Source organism: Lagopus muta, chromosome 1 (genome assembly GCF_023343835.1).
Source record: "Lagopus muta isolate bLagMut1 chromosome 1, bLagMut1 primary, whole genome shotgun sequence".
Lineage (NCBI taxonomy): Eukaryota > Metazoa > Chordata > Aves > Galliformes > Phasianidae > Lagopus > Lagopus muta.
The window spans coordinates 53,140,160-53,165,289 of NC_064433.1; the positions used below are offsets into that span (position 1 = coordinate 53,140,160).

Genomic DNA, 25,130 nt, shown 5'->3' on the forward strand with positions numbered 1-25,130 from the left:
ATTTATAGAGTATTACTCTGCAGGAGAATATCCTCCTCCTTCCTTCCTTCCTAAAATCTACAACATCCCAGATAGAGCTAAATAGCTTTAGGGGAAGGGGGATATGTGCAGAAAGACACCAGCTAAGAGGTTCGCTGCCAAGCCCTACAAGAAGGGCAGCATCCGTGGACCTGGTCTGTGGTCTCTGAAGGCTTAGAGGGGCTTGGATTGGGTGGACTTCTTCCAGGGGTTCACCTCTTCCATACACATAGCAGGAAGCCCAAATTTAGCCCTTTGCATTTACATACCCATGAGGTAAATGTGCAAGGTGATGATATGTGTATGGCAGGTCCACTCCAACAGTCAATACAAGTGATTAAAAGAAGGGCTGGCTTGGAGTACTGTTATGGTATCACATATTGAGTTATTCAAAAGCATGTTCTTTTACTTGAAAAGAGATGAATATCTGTCTTTTTATTGAATAAACTCATAACAGGATCTGGGAACAGAAAAGAGGAGGGATGCTGTGTCAGCATGTGGGTTGCAAATGGAATAAAACTTATTTCAAATGTGCACAGGAACTCTGAAAGAAAGAAAGATTAAGCATGCTGCAGTGCTTTGACCAACTGGCCTTCTTATCCTTAGTTTGAATAGTTTTTCCTGAGTTAAAACATTTATAGAAGTTAAAAGCATTACAGTATTTTTAAGAAGCAGATGATAAAGACCTGTGGGAGCAAACCTTTCCTCTCCATGGAGTGAGGAGTGTCATTGCTGTAGAGAATCAGGCAGGTTCATCCCATCTCCAGGAGGACAAGTGCCTGTGGTGGGTGGTGTTACTTCCCTCTGCATCTCCCTGCTGTTGTGCTCCATCAGCCAACAGCAGCCCTTTGTGGAGACAAACCTGGAAGCAGTTTTTCTCTCATTTTTGGGAAGTTTTCCATTCTGTGCTGGTTTGTTTCCTTTTAGTTTTCTAGAAAGCAGAGCAGCTTTTCATGGCCTCTTGTGTTTAACTCATGCCCTGGAGGGATGGACAGCAGAAGACAGCCACTTGGTTTGAATGCAGCCCATTGGACGATGGAATTTTGTAGAGCTTGTCCAGCCTTTCCAAGCAGTCAGGATCAGTATTCAGCCTTAGCAGCCAACACTGGAACATTGGATGTCATAGTACTGGGAAGATGTGTGGGTGAGCAGCGGGGTCCAGAAGCATGGTCATGTACTGCCCAAAGATCAGGCTGTGAGTTCAGTGACCCTTAAGCTGTGCTTCATTTCAAGCCTAAGAGTATACTTGTAGTAAGCTTATGGGACTACATCTAGGACTCAAGTATTTTTGTCCTGTTGAAGTGGGATTTTAAACACATGTGTGTGTTCCTCTTGAGTGAGGCATAAAGAATGATAATATTGCCATTCACTGACTCAAAATGTTGGGCTTTGACTCACTAAATTGGAGCCATCCAGTATTTAGGCAGTTGAGCTACACCGGAAGTCTTATTTCCCTCTCTTTAGTCAGGAGAGATCAACATCTATACTTGATGGTTTGCTCTCTCCTAGGAGAACTTTTTTCAGCTAGGTGGGGTAAATGGCATGCTTTTGGTGATGGATGGAGTCTAACTGACTAACTTAAGTCAGATGCTTAACTTGTAGACTGGACCTATCTCGTGGGAACCTTTTTGAGCTCACTGTAGGTATTCAAACCACCTCTGCATATCTCGTAACACTGACTCTACCTAGCATGGACAATGCTACATCTCTCTGTAGCATCTTTGAAAACTCTTTGTACAACATTGACAAACATGTGTTTTCCTTAAGTAGGATCCTTGTTTAGGTATCCTTTTGACCTGCCTGCTTGAAAGCAATTAACCTCTGAATTTGTCAACTTGACGTAAACAAGAGCTTATCTTTTTTTTTTTTTTTTTTTTTTTTCTGATATCAAGCAAATCCAAATGGGTGGAAACAAAGCTTTTCAGTTTAATGATATATTTTTTTTGTAACCTAATGAAAAGGAACGTATCTTGCCTGTTACCATGAGAGTAGCTGTACAGTTCTGAGTCCAAAGAAATTCCAACCTCTCAGCAGGGCTGTAATTGGCAATCTGTTGAGCGCGGCTGCAAGGGAAGTGCTCTTTCAAGTGACTTTAAACTCCTTGAAAGGGACTGGATAAATGAAGTTAGCTTTGCTATCAGTGTTCTGATTTCAGGACATAAATTTTAATTTATAGAATAATACCTCTGTCTGTCTCCCCTTTACCCCACCTTCCCCTGCCCTATTTCTTTCTTTGCCTTGAAAACTCCAGGATTTGATAATAAAGCCTTTCAGAGCTAGCGTATTTTTTCAGGAGTAGTCTGAGTGCAAAATCGCTTCCATCTGGCAATGCTTTATAAAAGTTAAAGCTGGGGAAGAACACAGGGCCTGATTCTGTAAACATTTAAATATGTGTTAGACCAATCACAAGAATGAAGTTATGCTCGGGACAGTCAGAAGTGAGCTCTTGAGTGTCTGTAGTATGAAATACAGCACCTATGTATTTCTATGCTGGAAGAGTTGTCCTTGGTAGGCATAACCATATAGAAATGTCTATCCATTTGCAAATGACACTTGAAAATAAATAGATTATTTGCTAAGAGGTTCATAGAAATAATTTAACGAAGATTCTCCCTGAAGAATGAATAAATATTAGGATCGCAATTCAGTGCCAGTGGAACACGATGGCATTAACATGAACAAGTAGCCAAAGGAAAGCACGTGCTTAAGTGCTTTGCTGGATTGGGGCCAGGATGCTTAGAGGAGTGCTGGACCTTTTAAAGCAACAAGGCACAAAAAAAAAAAAAAAAAAAAAAAAGAATATTTCCCATGTAAGGCAGACTTCTTTCTTTGTTTTACATTGTATTTTTTGTATTGGTAAGAAAAAAAATGCAAAAAAGCAGAAAGGTGTTCCAACTATAATGACTCGAGTGAGGTAGCATGCTTTGGTTCATCAGAAAATCAGTTCAGCTCTTCTGTACTTTCAAATACCATAGACAACGGAAGGAAATCTGATGGTGTGTACTGGTGGTGGCATAGCATTTCATGGTGCTAATTTTACTTGCCAAGTACGTGTTCAACCTCACACTTGGTAACAGACTTCTGTACGAGAAAATGAAAACAAACATTAGGTGTTTCAGAAGCACAAAGGTCTCTCTTCTGTGCATGCTGCTTGAGTCGTGTCAGTCAAACCACATCAGCAAGAGCAGACATGTTGCAAAACAGCTGTCCAGTAGCAGCTGGCAAGACACAGAATCCCAGAATCATTACAATTGGAGAAGACCTCTAAGATCACTTCATCCAAACATCAGCCCCCACCATGCCTGCTAACCATGTCCCTCAGTGCCACATCTACGTGATTCTTCAACATCTCCAGGAAACTGGCACCTTTGGAGACAGGCTGCAGCAGCACTGCTTCAGGCAGGTGCTTCCAAACTGTCCGTGTGTATCTGGATGGAGGCCCTGCAGAACAGTGGTGGCACCCATTGTCTGTAGATCTGTCTGTATGGAAAGCAGCCTGATGCTGTATCTCAGTCTGACAGTGCTGTGCAGGCCGTCCCAGTCTCTCATGTTTTTCAGACATAACCAAAACAAACCTCAGTGCCTAATTACTTGAACCCTTCTGTGTGCGAAACACCTAAAAATGTCAATACAAATCCCTTGAAACGTCATGGGGATGGCAGGGCTTTTAACAAGAATGATGAAAGCTGGAAAGCTGGAATGGCTTTTTTTTTAATTCTGCCAACAGAAAGTACTTCAGCTGTGACAGTATTTAAGCACATTTCTAATTGGTTTCCTCTAACTATGTAGGCTTTTGACCTTAGAGTGCTTTATTTCCATTGTTTTCAGTTGATAACATCCAAGAACACAAAGTAATATTTCTAAAGTCTGGCGATAGTAATGAAGCAAATATAAACAAACTTAACTCTTCGGTTTTCATACCCCACCTTTATGAATTTCCTCTCATTCAGGATGACTGCCCAAACACCACTTTGTTTGACTTGACATTGACCCAAAGGCATGAGATCACTGGCAAGTTCAATTTGGACATTAAAGTGATGGCGAGCAGCACTGAAATTTATTTCTATCTTTCCACTTACACAGGCCTCCCACTGCAATGTAAATGTTTGCTTGTCTGAGGTTCCTCAGCAGTTTGTAATCATAATTAAGAAGAAAAGGGAAATTAACTCTTGTATTCTTTGCTGAAACAAAAGACAATTAGTGTAATATGTAGTATTGTGGCTGAATTAGCAACTCTCATTTTTCTTCCCCTTCCTTTTTAAAATAGTATATAGTCAAAATCTGCATATCCTAAGTATCATGCTCTGAGAAACAACCTTGCCAAGGATAATGGTTCTCATTTTGATTTAATCCCCACTGGAAAGTAAACTGTAGCATGCTGTCTGATTTAAAATGATTATTGCAGGATCTTAACTACATTCCTTTAATTTAAGAAGAGATGCAATAAAGCCATAATTCAGAAAAGCAATTTAGCACATGCATATCTTTAAAATGCATACTTCTGTATTATTATCTTCCATCATAATGGAGCATATGCATAAATTTAAACACATATATATAGTGGTTTACTAAATTAAACCTTGGATTTTTTCATGGCTGCTATATGTGCTGTTCACAGCCAGCCATAAACTACTAAAATAATAAAATAAAGAATATTGTTTTCACATATCTTTACATCAAGCGGCTGTAAACCTTTCTGAGCAGTCAAGAGCACAAAAGACACACAGGGCAGAATTTCTAAGGTAAAAAATGCTTCAGTATTCGCTTATCTTTTGAAGAAAAGTTCGTGCCTTATTACATGAGTGAGGTAATTGGGTCATACATGACTTTTCTCAATGAAAAGGTTATTCTCGTCTGCATCTCTAAAATTAAAAACAAACTCGCTTGTTCTTTTGATTTGGCTGACCTTTAATAAAAGAGCATTTTGTAGCAGTGGAAAGGTACTTCTGTCTGCGGCTGTTAGGAGAGTAATAAAAATACCGCTGAATGGAAAGACACCAGATGGAAGGAATGTCAACATACTGGAACTAATTTAGGAGATTGCTCTGATAGAGAGCAAAGGCATGAGGAGAATTCAAATGGTTCCAGTGCAAAGAGATTGGCTGCCCCTCTTAAACTAACAAACTGAAATCCTTACCCCAGGGTTACATGTAAACCAAATGGAATCAGCCCACAAGGAGGTAGTCCATTAAGGGGGAAGAAATCCTCCCCCCTCAGCACTCAAACAGCCTTCAGCATCCTGGAAGCTTAAGAAAGGGCAAAAGCATTCTGCTTCGTTTTGCTTTTTATATTTAGTTTTAAATAAGTCTGAAGCAGAGAGATGTCCAGTGTACTTGTACTCTGAAATCTTTCTGACTGACGTTTGCAAAACTGGGTCTGTGTGGACTTTCAGCACCTTTGGGGCAAAGTCCATCTTTGGCGACACCTAAGTTGGACAGTATGTTCATCCAATGACAGACTTGTCCCAAGCAGTTTCAGCAGAGTTGATGGCTGTGGAGCTAAAGGCAGAACTTAGCAGTAGATTGAAAATAAAAGAAGAGTGCTTATCAGGAAGAGGTCCCTACCCTACCAGTGCTATTTAGAAGATAGAAAGCTGTAGATAGAAGCTGAGTTCATCATTTCATGGCCTCTAAATATAAATATGCAGAGAGATTATATCCAAGAATTACTGCTGTAGTAGAACAGCCTGTGAAAGAGACAGATTGTTGACGTTACAAAATGTACTTTGTCTCAGATATGTCTTTGGTAGTGAGAAGTGAAATTCTTTCCCAGTTTCACATTTTTATTCTTCAATGAGTTTTGAAGCCAACAGATTTGGTTTCAATTATCAGCTGAGAAGTATAGCATTTTCTTCTTTTTTTCTTCTTCTTTTTTCTTCTCATTAAAAAAATAAAATAAACAAATAAACATATTAGAGTTAAGAGTTTAGAGAAAAGCTGTAAGAAATCTATCCTTGACCACTGGAACTTAAGCACTCGTCGCTGCTTGTGCAGAGCACTCCTCTTAGCCTCTACTAAGGCTCTCAGTGATGGGCAGAGCAAGCAATCTTGTAGCTCACTGGAAGATGCTATTTCTCCATGTTGCCATATGCCATGCCTTCATACATTAACACAGCTGTCTTGCTGTCTTGCTCATCTCCTAGGGGTGCAATCATGCTGTTCCATGTACCGTGTGGCACATCTCATTACCACTCCCTGATCCCGATTCCTGCTGTGCTCTCATGGTACTGTTCTCCCTTCTACCCCACGTCCAGATGGAAGTGCAGGAGTCTCAGAAGTCAACCTTTAGTCCTTTAGGCTCTATCTACAAAGATATTGCAACCACTGCCCTGCACTGCCTGACCGCAATGGCTGAGGTGATGCAGCAGGCCTCCCACAGCACTGAGGCCTTGCTGCAGCTCTCTTGGCATCATTCAGCTTGCAGAGCAGTAGAAATAAACATAGTGCTCAAAAATATATGACATACAAATTGTAGCAAGCGTTCCTCCTGCTGCTTTCTCCTTAAATCTGTGGAGCTCATGTCTTGTATCTGAGAAACCATGGTTTCTTGATATGTGATTGACAGGCCATCCCTCCTGCTACCACCTGTCTGAGTGCTGATACCACTGACTTTCCACTTATCTTATTTGTGCAGCTCTGTTTGTAGAGTACCAGTGCTTTGAAAGAAGAAGGAGTAGCCCCACCTCGCCCATACACAACCTCTCTCCCTCCCTTGACCTTGGTTAGGGTTGAGGGGTATTGGCTGAATGTGACATGGCTATACCTCAGTGGGAGCAATGGGATGCTCATGGAGTGTGGGATCCCACCAGAGCCCTGCTTCTCCATTGGCAGGAGCTGCAGCCAGACTGCAGGCACACTGAGAAGAGGGGGTGAGTTTTGGAATGAATATGCAGTAGGATGGCAGATAATAAATCATACTGAGCAAAAACAAAGAGTGAACCGAGCCGTCCCAGAAGCTATATGGAGGCAATCCGTCCGTCATCAGCCTGCAGGTTACAACCCAGGTGTTAACAGGGCAGTATATTTATTACCTCATTATTATTTGCAGTAAGTCAATCCAGCCTTTAATTAATGCCCTCCTCTTTCCCCCCAGCCATTGGCCACAATGCTTTCTTGGAGCATATGTTTATAGAACTGCAGACTATGCTCAGAAGGGAAATTTAGAAGTGTCTGTATGAAGTCTGCCTGGCATCCTAACTGCTGCTGTGAAAATTCGTGGTGTGCATGGCTGATGGGCTGAGAACTGTAAAAAAAATTCCTCCCACCTCCCTGAAACAAAAGATTCTCCATTTGCCTCTAGTGCATGGTGAAGAAATAAATTGCTGCGCAATTCTGTAGTCGCTCAGCTACAATCATACTGAACAAGCCTCTGCAAACTTAGGGTGGTGAGACAGTGGAACAGGTTGCCCAGTGAGGTTGCGAATGCCCTCTCGCTGGAAGCATTCAAGGCCAGGCTGGATGGGGCTCTGAGCAACCTGGTCTAGAGGGAGGTGTCCCTGCCTACAGCAGGGGAGTTGGAGCTACATGATCTTAAAGGCCCCTTCCAACCCAAACCAGTCTATGATTCTAAGTCCAAGGGTAGTGGAAAGTATCTTTAAATGCACTCCTGACTCAGTGCTCTCTGCATCATTTCTGTATAAATGTAGGAAAATATGCCTGGATAAGGGCTTTTATTAATATGGCAAATTTTGGTTCAGAAGAATTAGATTTTAGAATTTCATCCTTTGGACAAGCAAGGAGGGTTCAGCCCTTAGAGCTGAGTGATGAAGGCAAAATTTTAATCAAAACTTAAGTTGATAGAGTATCACGTCGTAGTAGGACTGTCACTGCTGTTATGCTGATGAGAGTCATTGAGTGAGATTCATGGTGCCCTGTGGCAGCTTCACCTGTGTGTGCATCGTATAATCCCGAGCACAATGAATCTGCTGTTTGTTATTTTTTAAAAAGCAAACTGCTTGAATAAAAGCATTTTTATTGGTTTGTCTTGACTTGTCAAAACTACATTTCACCTTCCTGCGTAACTCTGTATAGCAACCCTTTCCAAGCTTAGAGAGGCAAGTCTGCGCATTAATGGTAACACACCACAGCACTTCCATATATGACACGGCATTTGTTCAGTTTTTCCCAAACATATCAGTCTGTCATTCTTGGAGAGGATGCCATAAACACAATCCATCTAGAGACTGCTCTTCCAGTTTCCGAAGTTTATTGTTAATGAGGATGCACATAGGATGTAATCACTGGCAGGAACCTCTGCTTCGGGGTGCAGTGAGGCCAGCAGACAAGTCAGCGGCCAATTTTATCTGGCTGCTCCCTCTGCCTTTTATCAGAGCTGTTTGGCTGGGGTTCAGGGGTGTTAGAGGGAGCTGCAGAGGTTTTGGCTTGTGGAGCTGAGTGACAAGGTGTGAGAGGATATGAGGCAAAGCCTAAGAGCAGCAAATACACATGCATTGAGAGAGGCAGCTTTGCATTTTGCTGCAAAAGCTGAAGTTTTTGTGTGGTTTTTTTCTTCTTCTTTAAAACACTAAAGACTACTGGCAGGGCTTTGCTCTGATAGAAGAAGGCGTCGTTCCAGCAGGGCTGGTCAAAACTAGCATCCGCTTGCAATGACCCCTATAACCTCTTTCATCTGAAGATGTTTTGCTGCTAGTGTGACAGCAGGCTGCCACCAGAGGATAAAACAGAAAGTCACTATGTTTTAATGTGAGGCAGGTGCAGGATGTTTCCATTGGGTTGTGGAAGATTTTTGGTGTCAGAGGGGAAAAACTCGTTGGCAGCCAGGACACTGTGGCAATTCGAGACTTCTCATTGCCTGCTTTACTAGATTAAGTGTTTAGTTATCTGCAGTTCCCAATGAAGTCCTTGACAGCACGTGGCAAAAAGTATCCTGAGCTCTGAAGGAACAGCATCAGTGTGACATAGGTCAGATGAATGTTCCTCTTCCTACTTACGTGGGACTTGCGTGTCCCTGCTAGCTCTGCAGAAGTGACAAAGGGCATATCTCCAGCAGGCTAGGGGTCATGAGGCAGAGGTTGGAGATAACTGAGCTTAACGATGGGCTGGGTGCATGAGATAGGCTGCAGAGGGACTGTGACAGGAGTGGTAGAGCTCTGGAGACACTGCAGCCACTGCTTGCTCAGGTGTCTGTGCCCACCATGTTGCTGCAGAGTTGGGCTGGAAGAGGATGTATGCATCAGTTTATTTGTTGGATTTTGATGGTAGGTAAAAGCCAACAGTCATTATAAGCCAGGGTGCTATTCTGTATCAAGCATTAATTGAAGGCACAGTCAATTGTCCATTTTTTAACCTTTCTGGTTATCATCATTCTGATGATAGCTCCTGATTCCTTCTGTCATCTGGCCCCATGAGGACTGCTGGTAAGAGGAGCCAGGATTAGAATTCAGATGGCACAGGCACAAGTTCCTACCTCACCTCATGAGGATCAAGTTGACACTGTTACCCTGTGACCCCATGTTACAGAGACAAAGGCCTTCTTTCATTGAGCCGTGTGAAAGTCAGCAGCTCCTCAAAGCCTTCCTTCTCTTGGTCTGAAATGTTGTTGCCTTTCTCTGGAAAATGTAGCTTTGGAACTTGCTTTTGGAAGTGTCACTTTCCAGGCTATAGCGATGATACCAGGTTGTGTTCAGTCATTCTAAGCCTTCTTCTCCCTTTAAAGTGTCATTTTTAAAATGTTTTCAGTAAGCGGTGGGTTTCTTTTTTTCTTTTGTCTTGTGCAGTGTTTGAAAATAAAGATAAGATTGTGATCATCATGGAGTACGCAAGTAAGGGAGAGTTGTATGATTATATCAGTGAGAGGCGACGACTGAGCGAAAGAGAAACAAGACACTTCTTCCGACAAATAGTCTCTGCTGTACATTACTGCCACAAGGTAAGCAAGGAATTTGATATTAATAAATGCTATTTGAAGGCTGCGTAGTGATTGTATTTCAAAGCACGTCTGAGGCAACAGCATTCATTATTAAGTATGACAGCATGTGATTATATCAGTACACCGGGAGATCTTGTGTGAAAGTTCTACAGTAGTTCACTGCCTGTTTTTATAGTCTAAGGATGTTTTCCTGTGCTGCAGCATACTACTTGTCACTCCCTTACTGTTAGCCATACCTCCCGTTTTCCCCTTGGAAATAATTCTTCTGACATAAAGAAAGTAATTAACAACATTAACTGGAAATTTTTGATTGTTTGTGTTAATATATTCAAACGAATGATAGCTTGCAAGTTCAATATGCAAGTGAACAACTTTGAAATAGAAGATAGAAAATATAAAACCAAAAAAAGAGCTGGAGAAAAGTATGAATGTTCAGCCTTAGCATGTACTTACTTTGGATAGTCAAAAATAACTTCTCCAGATGTTGTAGGAGCACTAGAAAGATACTCTTTGCTAATGACTTTATCCATCATGGTCCCCACTCGAATGACAATTCAAACAGTCAAACCCCGGGTGATGGACTGGCTGTCATCATAGATCTTTTATCTCTACTTGAACCAGCTGCACAGAGCCAAAACTTGCATCAAGCTAAAGGCAACAAGCACCAAACACAGTGTTTTGTTTGAATTCTTGCACGTTTTGATCTCCATCTGAATTCTGATAAACAAGGCAAGTTTTCAAAGTCATCACTGCGCAGTGCTGAAAAGCTGCAGCAGCCTTCCTAGCACAGTTAATTTTCCCCAAATTTCTTTAAAGAAGGCTCTGACCCAAACCCAACTTTTTCATTTCCATCCTGAACATTTAGGGTCTTTTAGGATTTTAGCTCCCTACATCCACACGGCTGCATATTGGAGGAATGAGGGCTTTTGTAGGGACTAACGTCATTGACAGATATTTTCTGGTGCCTGGGAAGAATATATTGCTTTCACGCAGTGGGGGCAGGATCTGGGCTGGAATTAAGTTCTGAAAAGACCCCCCTTGCCCCCTCTGCTGTTTTACAGGCTTTGTGGGAGGACAGATTCCAGTCATTCTTCCCTTAACCACACACCAAGTGACTAATACATTGCCTGTCACTAGTCACTGGGCCGTGAGTGTTATGACAGTGAAATCAGCCCTGAAATGCAGATGCAAAGACCACCCTGCCAGCTCACCTTTCATTTGCACATTTTCTTATATTCTCTTTTTCCTTCTTTATTTCAGAATGGCGTGGTCCACAGGGACCTAAAATTGGAAAACATCCTTCTTGATGACAATTTTAATATTAAGGTAAGATTCTTTCTCTCAGTTTCTCTGAATGGATTTGCATGTTTTGTAACATTTTTATCCAAGGTGTTAGAAGAGCCAGTGTTATGGCAACAGCTACTAAGCAACAGCATCTGGCAAGAGGCTCCAGGGTTTGGAGGCTGGGGAGGGAGCACCACTGGTGACGAGTCATACAAGCTAAATGAAGCTGTGCATGATACAAGGGAGAAGGCCGCGTCCTTCTGCCCCAAGACCACGATTCCCAAAGCAGTATCTATTTACTGGTAGGAAACAGCAGAGCATTTTGTGCAAATGAGTTTATTTTATGAACAATATTATTGCTGGCTGCTGCTGGGGCTAGGAGAAAACCTCGCCTGGTCTGCAGGGTTCAAGTGCCTCAAACAGAACACTCTGAATGTCCTTTTGATCATGGCTGGAAAATAAGCAAATAGAGTTTCAAAATAAACCGAGTAAAGCACATGTGCTTCATTAGGAAATGGCCTTGGAACTCCAGACACAAACATATACTTTGGATAGTGATGTCATTTCCATGTCATTTCTCCCCAGTGAAAGCATGGGAATGACCTTTTTTTTCCCTTCTTCTTTCTTTCCCGAGAAGCTGCAACACAAAGGTAGATAATGCAGGGACTAATGAAGATTGTAGGTGGCTGAATCTGTTTCACTTTCAGCTTTGTTGCTGCCTGGCGAGCTGGGTGTGAGAGCGGCTGGGTGTGCCGATCTGCAAACAGACAGTGGCAGAGATGCCAAAGAGGTTCTGCTGACTCTTTGGCATCCTTCCTTAATTAGCAAGACAAGGCAATCAAGTTGCTTTCTGTGTAGCCAGCTATCCGAGTTGCTTGGGTTTTCATTTTATTTCTGCTGAACATCACAAGGCTGCACGCACTGTGTTGCGCTAGAGAGACTGTCTTTACTGTAAGCTGATGTGCAATGGAAATGGAAAGTAGCATATGGTAGCTGCCATCTGTGTAGCACTGATGACAGAAACTAACTTGAATCAACCAGTGGATTAAAGACGTGTCAATATGCAGCTCCTAAAAGTAGGCTTTTCAGAGGGTCCATCTGAGGCAGCACTCGGGCAGTGTGCTGTTAACATCCTGTGGCAGAGCAAACTTCTCATGCAGCATTGCTCCTTGCTGTAGACCTGGCTTTTTTGAAATCAGAAAGTTGCCTTTCTAGGACATTGTATACGAAACAGGCTTCCGCAGGCAGGATGACCTTTCTTTCCACAATACACGCCAAGCTATCTTCCCAGCTAATCAGGGAATTCTTGAGAGAAAAGAGGAATTTGTGGAATTTGCTAGCTGCGGTGGCCTGGATCCTGGAGCTGTAGTCCTCATATGCAAAACCAATCACTTTCCCAAGTCTCCGGGGAGCTGCACTTTGTCCAAAGGCTCAGCAGCCGCCTCGGCCTTCCTGCTGGGAGGATGGGGCTCGGGATCGCTCTCCAAACTTTGCAGGACTGCAGAACCACAGATGTATTTCAGCTGCTGTAGAGTTGGGCACTGCATGGGGAGCTGCATCTCCAAAAATTTGGCCTCATCTTTTTCGGGAAGGCTTCTCTTTCCTGAACTAAGCTGTGTTTAGGCTGCCTCGTGGGTGTTTTGTGTCCAGCCCTTCCTCAGTTCCTTCCTTTCTCTCTCTTCTGGCTCATTTTTGACACCTTTCCTACTTTGAGACCAAGATCAGCCTTGAATACGCAGTGTTAAACATATTGCTGCTATTTCCCTGATGCTGAAGCCTTGAATACATTAACTGTGGTTTCTGGGTTACTTGTGCAAAATTTAACTTCCCACTTTTTCTTTGTTTTACTAAACAGTAACCGTTGGCAAGGAAACACATATGGAGCTGTAAATTATTTATTAGGAGCAAATCTATCAGGTCCTAATTCTGAGATTATTTCTGTATGGTTTATTCAGGCGGGAAAAGAAAAATATGCAGCATTGTCTGATGGCCTCAAATGCTCAGTGGAAGGCATTTTTTGGAAGAGGGAGAGATAATCGTATCTGTACTTCCCCAGTATTTACATTTCATTCAGTGGATTACAAGGCGCTTACAAAGTTGGCAGTTTGGTTTTAAGAATGGCAAAATGAGAGGAATCCCTTTGTTCCTGGGCGCCATGTGCCATAGGAAACACGCCTCTGAAGAAGCCAGTGATCTATACGCTGTGGTATATACAAATGTGTCAGAGTGACAAGAGGATAAAATTAGCAAGATACTGCAAAAATAGATCCATGCATCACAACTCAAGCAGTTCTTGCAGAACAGGAAATAAAGAGAACAATTAATCCACTAGAAAATATTATCCTGGCTGAAAGGGCCCCGAGCTGTTTTACATGATACCGCGCTAACTTGGACTCCATTTGTAAATTTTAGTGATACAAATGAAGGTCATGAAGTGGTGCTGTTAGGAGACATAATGAGCTTTTTTTTTTTTTTTTTTTTTAAAAGCTAAAATAGTGAATGAAAGTCTCTGGAAGCAATCACTTGGAAGTATAGCAACTAAGAAAGGCCAGTTTCTGAAGGCTGATAAATCTTGCAGGTCCACAAGCCAAAGCTGGAGGGTGATTTTCTCAATTCATCCTGAAGGGACTCAGATGCTAGTCTTTGAGTCACCCTGGGGGTGACTTTTACTGGAAGAATTAGGAATGGGGAGAAGGTGTAGCTGCCTCCATTAGCCCATTACTCCTGCACTTCAATGTGATGAGGACCACATGTCCATGTGCAGCATTGCAGCTCCTCCCCAGCGCCTAAAACCCCCAAATTGCATGCAGTGAGCTGGAGAGACACTGTTTCACAATGCAGCAGCAAGGGAATCAGTGCCACTTGCTATCCAAATGCTGTGCCAATGCCCTATGCCACGAGTTATCCCCAGGGTGCCTCTGTCATGCAGCCTGGCGCTATGGAGAGAGGGCTGTGATAGCTCCTGGATTGGGAATTGCACCTAAAATAGATGTCTGGCGGGCCTTGACGCAAACTGAATGATCAGCCCCAAAGTGATAGGAGACAAAAATGCAAGTCTAATAGCTACACAATTCTACTTACTACACTTTCTCTTTTGCTGGTAAGGGAACACCAATCTGACTAACCACTGAGAGCCCATGGGGGTTTCATATATACAGAGTAAGTGTATGTAATTGGGATTTACCTTGCTGGGAGTCTCACCCACTGCACATATGTTTCATTTGCTTTAAGAGACGTAATTATTTCTATGTCTGCAGTACAAAGACAAGGATTCTGAAGTGGGGAGAACCTGATGATTTCCATGAGTGCAAACTTTGTGGAATTTATAGTCCACGCTTAAACAATAAATTGCATCTGGTTGGTCATAGTAATGGTAAATATGAAACATTCACCTCCTGAAGTGAGGGGAATAAAGCCCACTTCCCAGCTCCTCCCAATTTAGGAAGTTTTTTGACTTCCATTCAAGTGCCATGAACGTGAAGTAACGTTGGGCTTCTATTAATCTTGTTTTGAGGGGAGGGCATGACAGTTTTAATGGGAAAAGCTGGTAAACATCAGTTGGTAAGTATGGGAGTGGACTGCAGCATAAATACTCTTTTCCTGAATGATCAAAATGGAAACATAAATGCCCAAGTTTGAGAGTTTGTTAGTGTGAGCAATGGTATGTCTATCCCTCTATGTATGTTCATGCACATCTACATGCATTTTATACATTCCATGGTGTTAAGGGAATGTATTTTCTTAAGGAATCACACTGTGCAGTGTCTGTCCTTGTCTTAGCTGCATCCTGAGCTAAAATAAAACTCAGTGGCCAGCACGAAGCTGTAATGCTGAAATGATCCTATTCTTCCCCTGATTGACAGGGCACACTTCATAGGGCTTAAAACCAACTTCCTGCCAGTCAGGGTGACTTGATAAGAAAGTGGAATTTAGGGCAATTAAGTGCAATCTGAGCCATGAGAATATGTTTGCAGACTGCAATTGTACACCAGATGTTTTCAATGACATTCCAGCCATACAATGAAGATTTTACAAACCGCATTTATTTAAGGGTTGCATTTTCTGCTATGGGTTGATGATATGCTGTTTGGGGGACTGAGCAAATTCAAGCTATGAATGGACTTGGTGCAATGAATTAACATTAGTGAATGGGAATCAGCTGCTCTTTGAACAAGATACTCTGAGTCCAAATTGTTAGTGGAACACCTGCACAAGCAGAGCATCAAAACAGGAGAGGATGAAGTGTGAAACCTCATATTTGTTCCTTGACGTAAAACATGTTGTAAAAATGATACTTCATAAAATAAGTTTATATTTTTGTTATAAAAGTATATATCTGTCATATATAGATAGATAGGTATTTATGGATAAAGAGAATATATATCTGTGTTTGTATATTTGGGGGTAAAGAGTGAAAATTGGGAACTTCTGTCCACACTTCACCAGCTTTGTTACTTTGGTCTCAACTGAGACATGGTAGTTAATAGGGACAAAGCCTTTATGTCTCCCAAGAGTTCACTAGACATTGCAGTTGAAACAGATATTAGCAGCAATGGTTATACATGTTTTAGAAAGCCAGGGGTGAATGATGCTGCTGGTAAATCCCTTTCTTTTCTGGTCACTTTGCGTTTTCTCAAATTTTCTCTTGTAATATCAGATAATCACTGCTTCTTTCTGGGGTTTAATTCCTTTCTGGTAGAAAGGATCTGAATGAGGTAAAGAAAGCCCAAAGAAAGCTTATATCTCTTAAAGCTATAAACTGATAATACCTTTTTTATGCCTGTGCTTTGTCTTTTATATATGTCCTATGTCAATCGTGGGCAGTCATAAAAATATCTCTGGGAAACGGAAACATTTAGGTTTTAAATAAGATAAAAAAAACGAGATGTGTTGCTTTCTGCTACAGAAACAAAGGAAATGCAAAGGTTGTGGGAGTATTTAGTGTTGCTGTCCTCAGCCTTTGTTTTGTAAGAACAAGAACAGAGAATTGAAGTAAACAAATTATTTGGACCTGATCCTACAATTTCTACATGGGCAAAATTCCCAATAGTCCCCAGGGGTGTTTTGTTTGTGTTGGGAAAGCCGGATTTGGGCCCATTGTTTCCACTTAGGAACCAGACTTGTGTTTATTATCTCGTGATAGACATCTCGTTTACTTAATGGCTCAGATTCCTCATCTTGAAGTCCCTGAATCTGGAGCAGTTAGTGGGTGCCTCACTTTCCCCTGTTTTCAACAAGAGACATTGCAGATGATTTCAAAAATCACTTGTATCCGACAGCTAACACTTGGTTTCTCATGATATGCCGACATCATTCCTCCTGTTGGATTGAAGGTCCTGACTTTGGGCTTGCATCTGCAAGATAAGAACAGGAATACTTTCTGTGTGCTTTCGGTGTTAATGATTATACAAGATGAAGAGCAATCAGTGGACAATAGCCCAGTGCCTCCCAGTATGAAATTGTCTTTGCAATCACATGCAATTAATCTAGGATAGAATTACAGACTGATGGTAGTGTAGCCATGACATGTCTATAAGTGGAACCAAAGCATCTTTGTTCCTCATCCAGAGAATTTATCTTGGGGTCTTATCTGCTTCTCTAGAAGGCCTTTAAAGAAATCATGAAATCACAAAATAATTGGTTGGCAGGTGAACTTGAGAAGTTATCCATGTCAAGATCTCTGCCCTATAGCAGGGTCAAGTATAGTTTAGTCCCTCCTGATAAAGAATTTTCTGGTGTGTTAAGGTATTGTTAATGCTACAGAAGCCTTGTACAATTGTCTTTGCAGATTGCTGATTTTGGACTCTCCAACCTTTATCACAAAGACAAATTTTTGCAGACCTTTTGTGGAAGCCCACTGTATGCTTCCCCTGAAATTGTTAATGGACGACCTTACAGAGGCCCAGAGGTAAGAAGGGTCAGTTTTTCAGTGGTGATATGGGGATGTCTTTTATGATAATAGTCTTAAGAGTTAGTCTTAATGCCAATGCTATTGCGTGTGTGGGTGTGAGTGAGTGTCTCCCATCTTGAAAGTTTGCTTCCATTTGCTTTGTCTGTGTTTGTCAAATGTTAGATACCAGTTTGTCCATCAGTAGGCATAGCTGGACACGATGCCACTCTTGTGGTGGTAATGGCAGGAAGAATTATGGGGGTCAGCTTTCCAGACCTTCATGCACATTGTCTCTGTATTTCAGGTTGACAGCTGGGCCCTTGGTGTATTGCTTTACACTCTGGTTTATGGAACCATGCCCTTTGATGGCTTTGATCACAAAAATCTCATCAGGCAGATCAGCAGTGGAGAATATCGTGAACCAACGCAGACCTCAGGTATAAAAAAGGTGCAAGGGCAATGTATTGAGCTGACAGGAGTTCAGAATGGAGGATTTGCCCTTCCAGCCTGTTTTTGTGTTATATTAGAATGACAAAGAAAAAAATCTCTCATTCCTCTACTAACTTCATCTGCAGTCCATTCCTATTTGGGCGCAGCATTTACCAAAAGTCCTTTTGAAATGAAAATTTTATAGCATATAGATTTTATTGCCTTGGGGAAGCTTCAGCAAGCTCTTTTAACTGAATCTATGACAGTGGAAGGTCTGTTAGCTATTGCAAGTGGAATTGTTCAGACAAGCTGTAAACCAATACAACACACTGGTAAAGATCAGTCCTCTGACTATGCTGAGAGAAGATGAATGGTCCGAGTGAAGAGGTCTCTTATCTGAGAAGCAAGGCCAAAATTTGAATTAAATGTGTTTATTCCGAGGGTAACAGATTAGGCTGTCACCAGGCAGAAGAGCATCAGCTAAGTCTAGGGATCTTTCCAGACTTAAAAAATATGTGTATATATTGTTATATTTAACTAAATATTTTTCTTTCATCATTTGTTTGCCATTCTTTCAATTCCTGCTGCCACAATCCTCTCTTTATAAAAATACTCCTTTAAGGTACAAGGAAGAATACACTTTTGTGGAAAAAGTAAATACAGGATCAGTAATAATTGTTTAAAATATCCCAATGCCCCTTTGTTTTCCTCTTAATTTTTGTAGTCATTAGAATTGACAGGTCGCTGACTTCTTTAGTAGTGTGCGACATTCAGTGATATGGGACACTGACATTCATACAATTCAAATATTAATTTCTTTTATAACCCAGTGTACAATTGCCAGGGTGAGTCATTTTCTGCTGATCGGAAGTAATCCTCAAATTCAATTTCTAACACTGACTGATGCACTAAGCCTTGCCCCCTTTCACTTCTGTTGTAAGAACCATTATTTTTGCTTATTTGATTAGCTTCACATTTCAGTTTGAAACTGAAGGAGGAAATTAGAAACGCCAGTATATTAAACTTTATGTTCTATTCTTTGTCTGTAGATGCTCGTGGTCTCATCAGATGGATGTTGATGGTGAATCCTGAACGCCGAGCAACCATTGAAGACATTGCCAACCACTGGTGGGTTAACTGGGGCTACAAGAGTAGTGTTTGTGACTGTGATGCCATGAGGGACTCTGAGTCCCCATTGCTAGCAAGGTTCATTGATTGGCATCACCGCTCTACTGGCCTCCAACCAGAGACTGATACAAAAATGAAGTGCCTTTCTAAGCCCAAAGGTCCTGAAGTCACACTAGAAAGACAAAGGTCTCTGAAAAAATCAAAAAAGGAAAATGACATTGCACAGTCCATCCAGGAAGGAGGAGCTGAAAATGCATCCAAACCCACTTCCAAAAGACCCAAAGGCATCCTGAAGAAAAGGAGCAACAGTGAACATCGATCTCACAGTGCAGGGTTCATTGAAGGTGTGGTCAGCCCAGTGTTACCTTCTGCTTTTAAGTTGGAGCAGGAGTTGTGTAGGACTGGTGTAGCCATTAAAACTGTTGTGGAGGGAGAGGTAGCTGGCAAATACGGCACTAAGCAGTCTTCACTAATGCCAAAAAAAGGAATCTTAAAGAAGACTCAGCAGAGGGAGTCCGGCTATTACTCCTCTCCAGAACGAAGCGAATCTTCGGAGCTCTTGGACAATAATGATGAAACAGTAAACAGTGACACCTCTCCAGGGGTCACAGAACCATCCAGAAATGGGTCTTACAGCCATTCCTGCAGGCGAAAGGGTATCTTGAAACATAATGGCAAGTATTCTACCAGCAGCACTGAATCTGCTCTAATTAGCCCTGATACACCAACTCTGGAGGCCATGGAAGAAGTAGTCCTGCCTGGAGATGCATTACCTCGAAGTTACAGTCGCCCTTCCAGCGTGATTAGTGATGACAGTATTTTGTCCAGTGACTCCTTTGATTTTCTGGATTTGCAAGAGAACAGGCCAAACAGACAGAGGATACGGAGCTGTGTCTCTGCTGAAAATTTCCTACAGATCCAAGACTTCGAAGGACTTCAGAACCACCCACGGCCACAGTACCTAAAACGGTATCGCAACCGTCTGGGGGACAGCAGTTTTTCCCTTCTCACAGACATGGATGATGTGACTCAGGTCTACAAGAAAGCCCTAGAGATCTGCAACAAGCTCAACTAGCAGCAGGAAGATGGAAAGGGAGGGAAAGGAGTTGTTCTGGGTACCTTTATGGTGGAGTTAGCCAAGTTACTATTTGCTGAGAATGGTAGGTTTTCCTTCAAAGGATCTGACTGTACCTACTTAACTGAACTCCTAGCAAAGTCTTGAATAGCCCCAAAGTCACAAAGTCATCTCACACTTCTCTAATTTTGTGTCTTCAGAATATTACCCATCTGACCAGAGCAAAACCTTTGGTCTTTATGTATGTGATGAAAGTGTGTTAGGATCTAGCAGACAAAAGCAATGAGATTTAATGGCTTGGAGTGAAAGCTAGGCAGAATTAAAACTGGAAACAAGACACACACATTTTGAGAGGTTTCTAATTCATATTAAATTAGCTATATCAAGGGATAAGCTGAATTCTTCAAGTCAATTTTGGATGCCTTTCAGAAAGAGAACCTTTATTATCCCTTGAAGTTATTCATCAGGATACAGACATCTAATGTTTTCGTTCAAGAGTTTTCATCTTGCATTATGCAGGAGGCCAGGCTGGATGGTCACCCTGTTTCCTTCCATCAGGGTGAACTGAGAGATTCCTGAACCCTTTCTTTAACAGATAATTTGTGAGTGTGTAACTTCACACAGCTGTATGTATACAGGGATTGGAGTAGGCATCCAGATCTGGCCCTTTCTACAGCTGTTGCTCTTCAGAGAGCAGGAGGCCCTAAAATTATTTCCAATACCACTCCTACCAGCAAAAACAGAGTCAGAGAAATGAGAAAGGGAGCTGGAAGTAATTGGTGTTGTAAGCAGTGACTCTTCAAAGCGTTGTTCTACTTGTGACTTTTTGAAAGAGGTCAGCCAGATGGATGCCCAGAGATAGGTCGTAAGGGCTAACAGATCCTCTAGCCTTGAGTTCAGTCACTGTCAGCAAATGGTTCCACCTTGCTATTAGCTTGTAGTATCTGAGGGTGACAGGTAGTTTGAGACCAGAATGTTAGGGAAAAGGTTGTAGCATGTAGGAAACGGATAGAGGCCAGAAAGTTGGTGGGAATATGCCTTTCTCCAAGTGAAAATATTTCTAAGTAGGTAGGAATGGAGCAGAAAGAATTGAGCAATGAAGTGATAACGGTAGATTTGATAACAGAGTTAGCATAAAAATGCAGGCCTCTATATTGATAGCATAGCTGGTACTGCATATGCAGTGATGCCAGCTTGAATAAACAGGAAGAGTATGTGTGTGTATTCTCACATATACCTAAATATCCAGACTAAAGGCTTCAACTCCCATAAAGGTACCACATGGGTCTACTGGATTATCTGAATGTAAGCCTATGTCAGAAAGGCACTGTGTGTTTGACAGGCCTGGGCAAACTGGAATCATAAGGCCCATTTCACTCTCATTTACATGAGCACATAGCCCCTAGCTTTCTTGGAGGTGCACTGGTGTGAATACATGGCAGATTTCAGCCTATGATATCAAAGAGCCACAGCTGTAAAATCCATGTATACAGACATACTCAGAAGAGAGAAGCATGGGGCAAACTCTGTTCTCACTTCTCCCCTGGAACTGGAACTGAAAGCAGACTTTGGCCCACTGTGTTCAAAATCCTAGAGACTATGCAGAAATGGAATAGAGATCCTCTGATTAATCTTTGAGTATCAGGGATAACCCCACAAACATTGGCATCTGGGGCAGGGAGCAGTTTCACTTGCAAATTGTTTATTTGGTGTGTCACGGTACTTCAGTCTGCTGGTTCCTCCTAAAAACCAACCAGCATAAAGATGAACGAGCTCAAATTTCCTAAGTCAGTTAATCTGTTTCTGTGGAGAATCTTTTCTTTATTATAAAACACTGGACCAAATTTGGCCCTGGAGTCAATGCCATCAACACCCACGAAGTCTAAGAGAGATGTGCTCTCAGGCGGTCAAGTGAAATGTGGCTCACTGCTCATTTGCTCAGGAACGGGAATTCCAGGGCATTTCTCTGTAGATGTAGGATGCTTTTGGTGTGATGCTTAGAGATACCGTCTTCTCACAGGCCCTGCATTTGCTCCTATAGCCCACCCAAAGCCAACACCCTGTTTTGCAGTGTATTTGATTAACAGGCAGCACAGTGGCCCTGGAGCAGAAGAGTCGGCTCCTCAGCCGGCACACCTCAGCGCTGTCGTGTTGATGTGATGGAGCAGCACTCTGGTGGGGTTGTGCTGAGTGATGCCTTCCCTATGGGTTTCCTGCTGAATCCTGAGTGGATTTACAGGGGTTTTAGGATGAAGGGAAGGGCACTCGACCAGCTGCAGCAGGGAATGAGGAGTGCCCTGAAGGCTCGAATCTACCTAGGCTTTTGCCCAGGCCTGCTTCCTTGTGTACAAATGTGAATGAGTGAGTGACTGCTTGCTGCCAAACTGGAAATGTTACATAGGGATTTACTGGCATGTTACTGGCATGTTACATGTTTACTGGCATGTTATCATTCCTAGAGAAGAAAAAAAAACCAAAACACTTGACTGCACATTGTTATTATTAGTGTTGTGATTTTTATTTAATTTTTTTTGTAATACAAAGTTGACTTTTTTTATTTGAATTTGTCTCTTTTTTTTTTTTTTATTTATTGGTCTGAAAGCCATTTCAAAGGTATAATAATATATTTGGTGTAATTTAATTGGTGCAACATTATTTTACAGCTCCGGCCAAAATCGTTTGGTGTTTTTTGTTTTGTTTTATTGTTTTTTTCTCCCTATCCTCAGTTGGTTTGAGCTCTAGGAGACACACAGGGGAAAACGCTGGATAATCACCCAAAGTGTATTTTTAATCTGATACTGTTTTTTTATTAAATAAAATGGAATTAATGTAACTGTGAAGAGTTTCCCTCTCTTTTCTTTTTCACTGAACATCAGCACAAGCCAAGACCTTGATGAACTTATCCCAGGAGTTGGACTTGGTGATCCTTATGGGTCCCTTCCAGTTTGGGTTATTCTATGATTCTTTGATTACCATGCAGAAATACAGCAGCATCACAGCACATTGTACCAAGTTGTTTATGTAGAGCTTCTTGACTCATTTGCACATTTGAGTGTAATGTGGGTGGCCACAGAGGCTCCTGCTGTGAACGATTTTGCACCACAAAACACCCAGAGCATTTGGCTAGAGAAGTGTAAGGTAGAGAAGGGCAGATGAGTGGGCTTTCTCTGCTGGAGGCAAGAAGGTCTGTGGGCCAGGTGTGATGCAGGTAAGGCAGAGCAGGTTGGCTCTTGAGTCATAGCATGGCTCATTTATAGCCTAAAGACACCTAATCACAGTCCCTTCCCCTCTCTGGTGGAGAGGATGGTTTGTTAGCATTTCTAGTCATTGTTGGTGTAATTTAATAGTTGTTCTGGCTGAAGACTTGTGGGCAGCTGCTGCTGATGAGTGTAAGATGGCTTTGAACAGGAAGAGCAGTCAGCTGGTGAGAAGCAGAAACTGAGTCTGCTTTTGGTTTTTGGAGACTCCTCGATAACCAAAAGGCTTCAGATTGTTTTTCTTGGAAAGCAGGTGGTTGTCATAAGGGAAACTGGGTGTTAGGTATGCTGTGTGTGCTGGTGACTGACTAAAATAAAGGAAATGGTTGGCACCGTCTTGAAGCTGGCTCTGAGCGAGACATCATTAAACTGCACCCGTGATGTAGCCAGCCAAGATACCTGTGGTGTGTGTTCTTCTGCTTTTTAAATTATGGGAAGTCCGGATTTGGAACCAAGGTTTGGATCTCATGAAGAAGAGACTTGCATTTTTCTAATTCATTCTCTCTTGGGCTTTTTAAAGCAAAAAGTCATGACTGTAGGTGCAAGATTTATTTATCATCACCACTTAATAACCAGTGGGAATAAAGGGGAAAAACCCAACGATGCAGAAAAGCAAATAGCCCTTAATATATTGCAAAGGGAATGGTAAGCTGCCGTATGCTAATTAAATCAGAAAGTGAGAGGTACATATTCAAGTCAGCACATGTTCTTGTACCTGAGGTGAATAAGGTCTCGCTGTGTGGGTGCTGGATGGTGGAAAGTGTAATGCAAGTCTCTTCTGCAATAGCAATTATGAAACTTCTTTTTTTTTTTTTTTAACATGGTAGGGGAAAAAAAAAAGGAATTGAAGACAAGCCATTTGTTTTCTTTTAAAAATAATGACATTCGGAAAGAAAATTCGGAATGGCTGGGTATGGTGCGCCTCTGTGGCGAGCACTGAGGAGTAATTACACACATGTTTGTGCAGCTCTGCGAGCTAACCATGCTGGGGTGTGGTGGGGAGGTCTCATTTTCCTATTTATTAAAGGAAATAAGTGCAGAGTGATATGCCTTTGCTGAAGTTATACGGTAAGTCTGTAGCCGAACTTGGTCTTCTTTATAGCCTACTCACTTCATGGGGATTTGGGGCTTCTCAGGAATTGCTGAAGTTTCCTGGGTTGAGCAAGGAAGCGATGCAGGAGCCTTGGGAGCGAGGCTCTCAACACTCACAGGGCAGCGTGGCACTGCTCCTCAGAGCTCACCAGCCCCAACCCACTGCTGCAGTGGGAAGGATCGGTGCCAACACCCCAGGAGGGAGCTCTCCTCCAGCAGTGTCACAGCCTTTGATGCCATGCCCACAACCACCCATAGCGCTGGCAGGATGAGCGATACTCAGAGTGGGGTGGTAGAGCACCTTTCCCAGCCAGAGAAGCCTCTGTGTTAATTGCAGCTGTGACTTCTCACAGCTCTGTCTGGCTTTCATTCGGAGGCTTCAAGGACTGCACTGAGGCAGAGGTGGCACATTCAGTTATTGTGGACAAATATGTAGGTTTGTTAATGATGCCTTAAGTGTGTGTAATAATAAACTCTGCACCACCAGAGCCTCAGTTATAGCTACAGGGTAAGCCGTAACTCATCCAATGAAGGGAGAAGGCCTATACTCATGTAAATATGATGTATATGAGAAGCTTATCCATTTACTCAGGCATTTATCTTCGTGATTCGCATCTCATTTTAATGAGATGCTTCTGGAGACAAAGCAGCAGAAATGCATTTACTGAGCCAATAGAAACTTAGGGGTTTGCTAGCATCAGCCCGAGCTCTCTGGCTCCTGTTCCAGGGTTGCTGGTTTCAGGGTTTCGGCTGCAAGTTTTGCCACAGCAGAGAACAAGTCATGTTTCCCCTGGAATAATGGTATTTAGCATTCAACTAGGGCTTTTTTTTTTATTTATTGTCTGGTGGAGCAGTCTCTTCCTCCCTGCCAAACCAAGACATCTTTCTCATAAAAAAACTCAGCAATTTGGCGGAAGAAGCAACTTTTTTGGATGGCTGATCTGAGCATCTTGTTTCTGGCTATCTCTCCGTAGCTCTTCTCCCCCACCCTGCATTTCCTGGAATTTCATCGGCACAGAAAAGCCTTTGATTTGTACATCATCTGGTGACACAGAACTTTGTGCTTTTA

General features: G+C 42.3%; 1 protein-coding gene across 1 annotated transcript in view; it reads left to right on the top strand.

The window, feature by feature from the left end:
* Positions 1 to 22,266, top strand: part of NUAK1 (NUAK family kinase 1) — a 46,983-nt gene extending 24,717 nt beyond the window's left edge. Inside the window, exons 3-7 of the mRNA XM_048945128.1 lie at positions 9,755 to 9,906; positions 11,167 to 11,232; positions 16,979 to 17,098; positions 17,385 to 17,517; positions 18,559 to 22,266. Coding sequence (XP_048801085.1) covers positions 9,755 to 9,906; positions 11,167 to 11,232; positions 16,979 to 17,098; positions 17,385 to 17,517; positions 18,559 to 19,712 — 1,625 coding nt within the window. The 3' untranslated portion in view covers positions 19,713 to 22,266. The remainder of the gene's footprint in view (positions 1 to 9,754; positions 9,907 to 11,166; positions 11,233 to 16,978; positions 17,099 to 17,384; positions 17,518 to 18,558) is intronic.
* Positions 22,267 to 25,130: the final 2,864 nt, after the last annotated feature.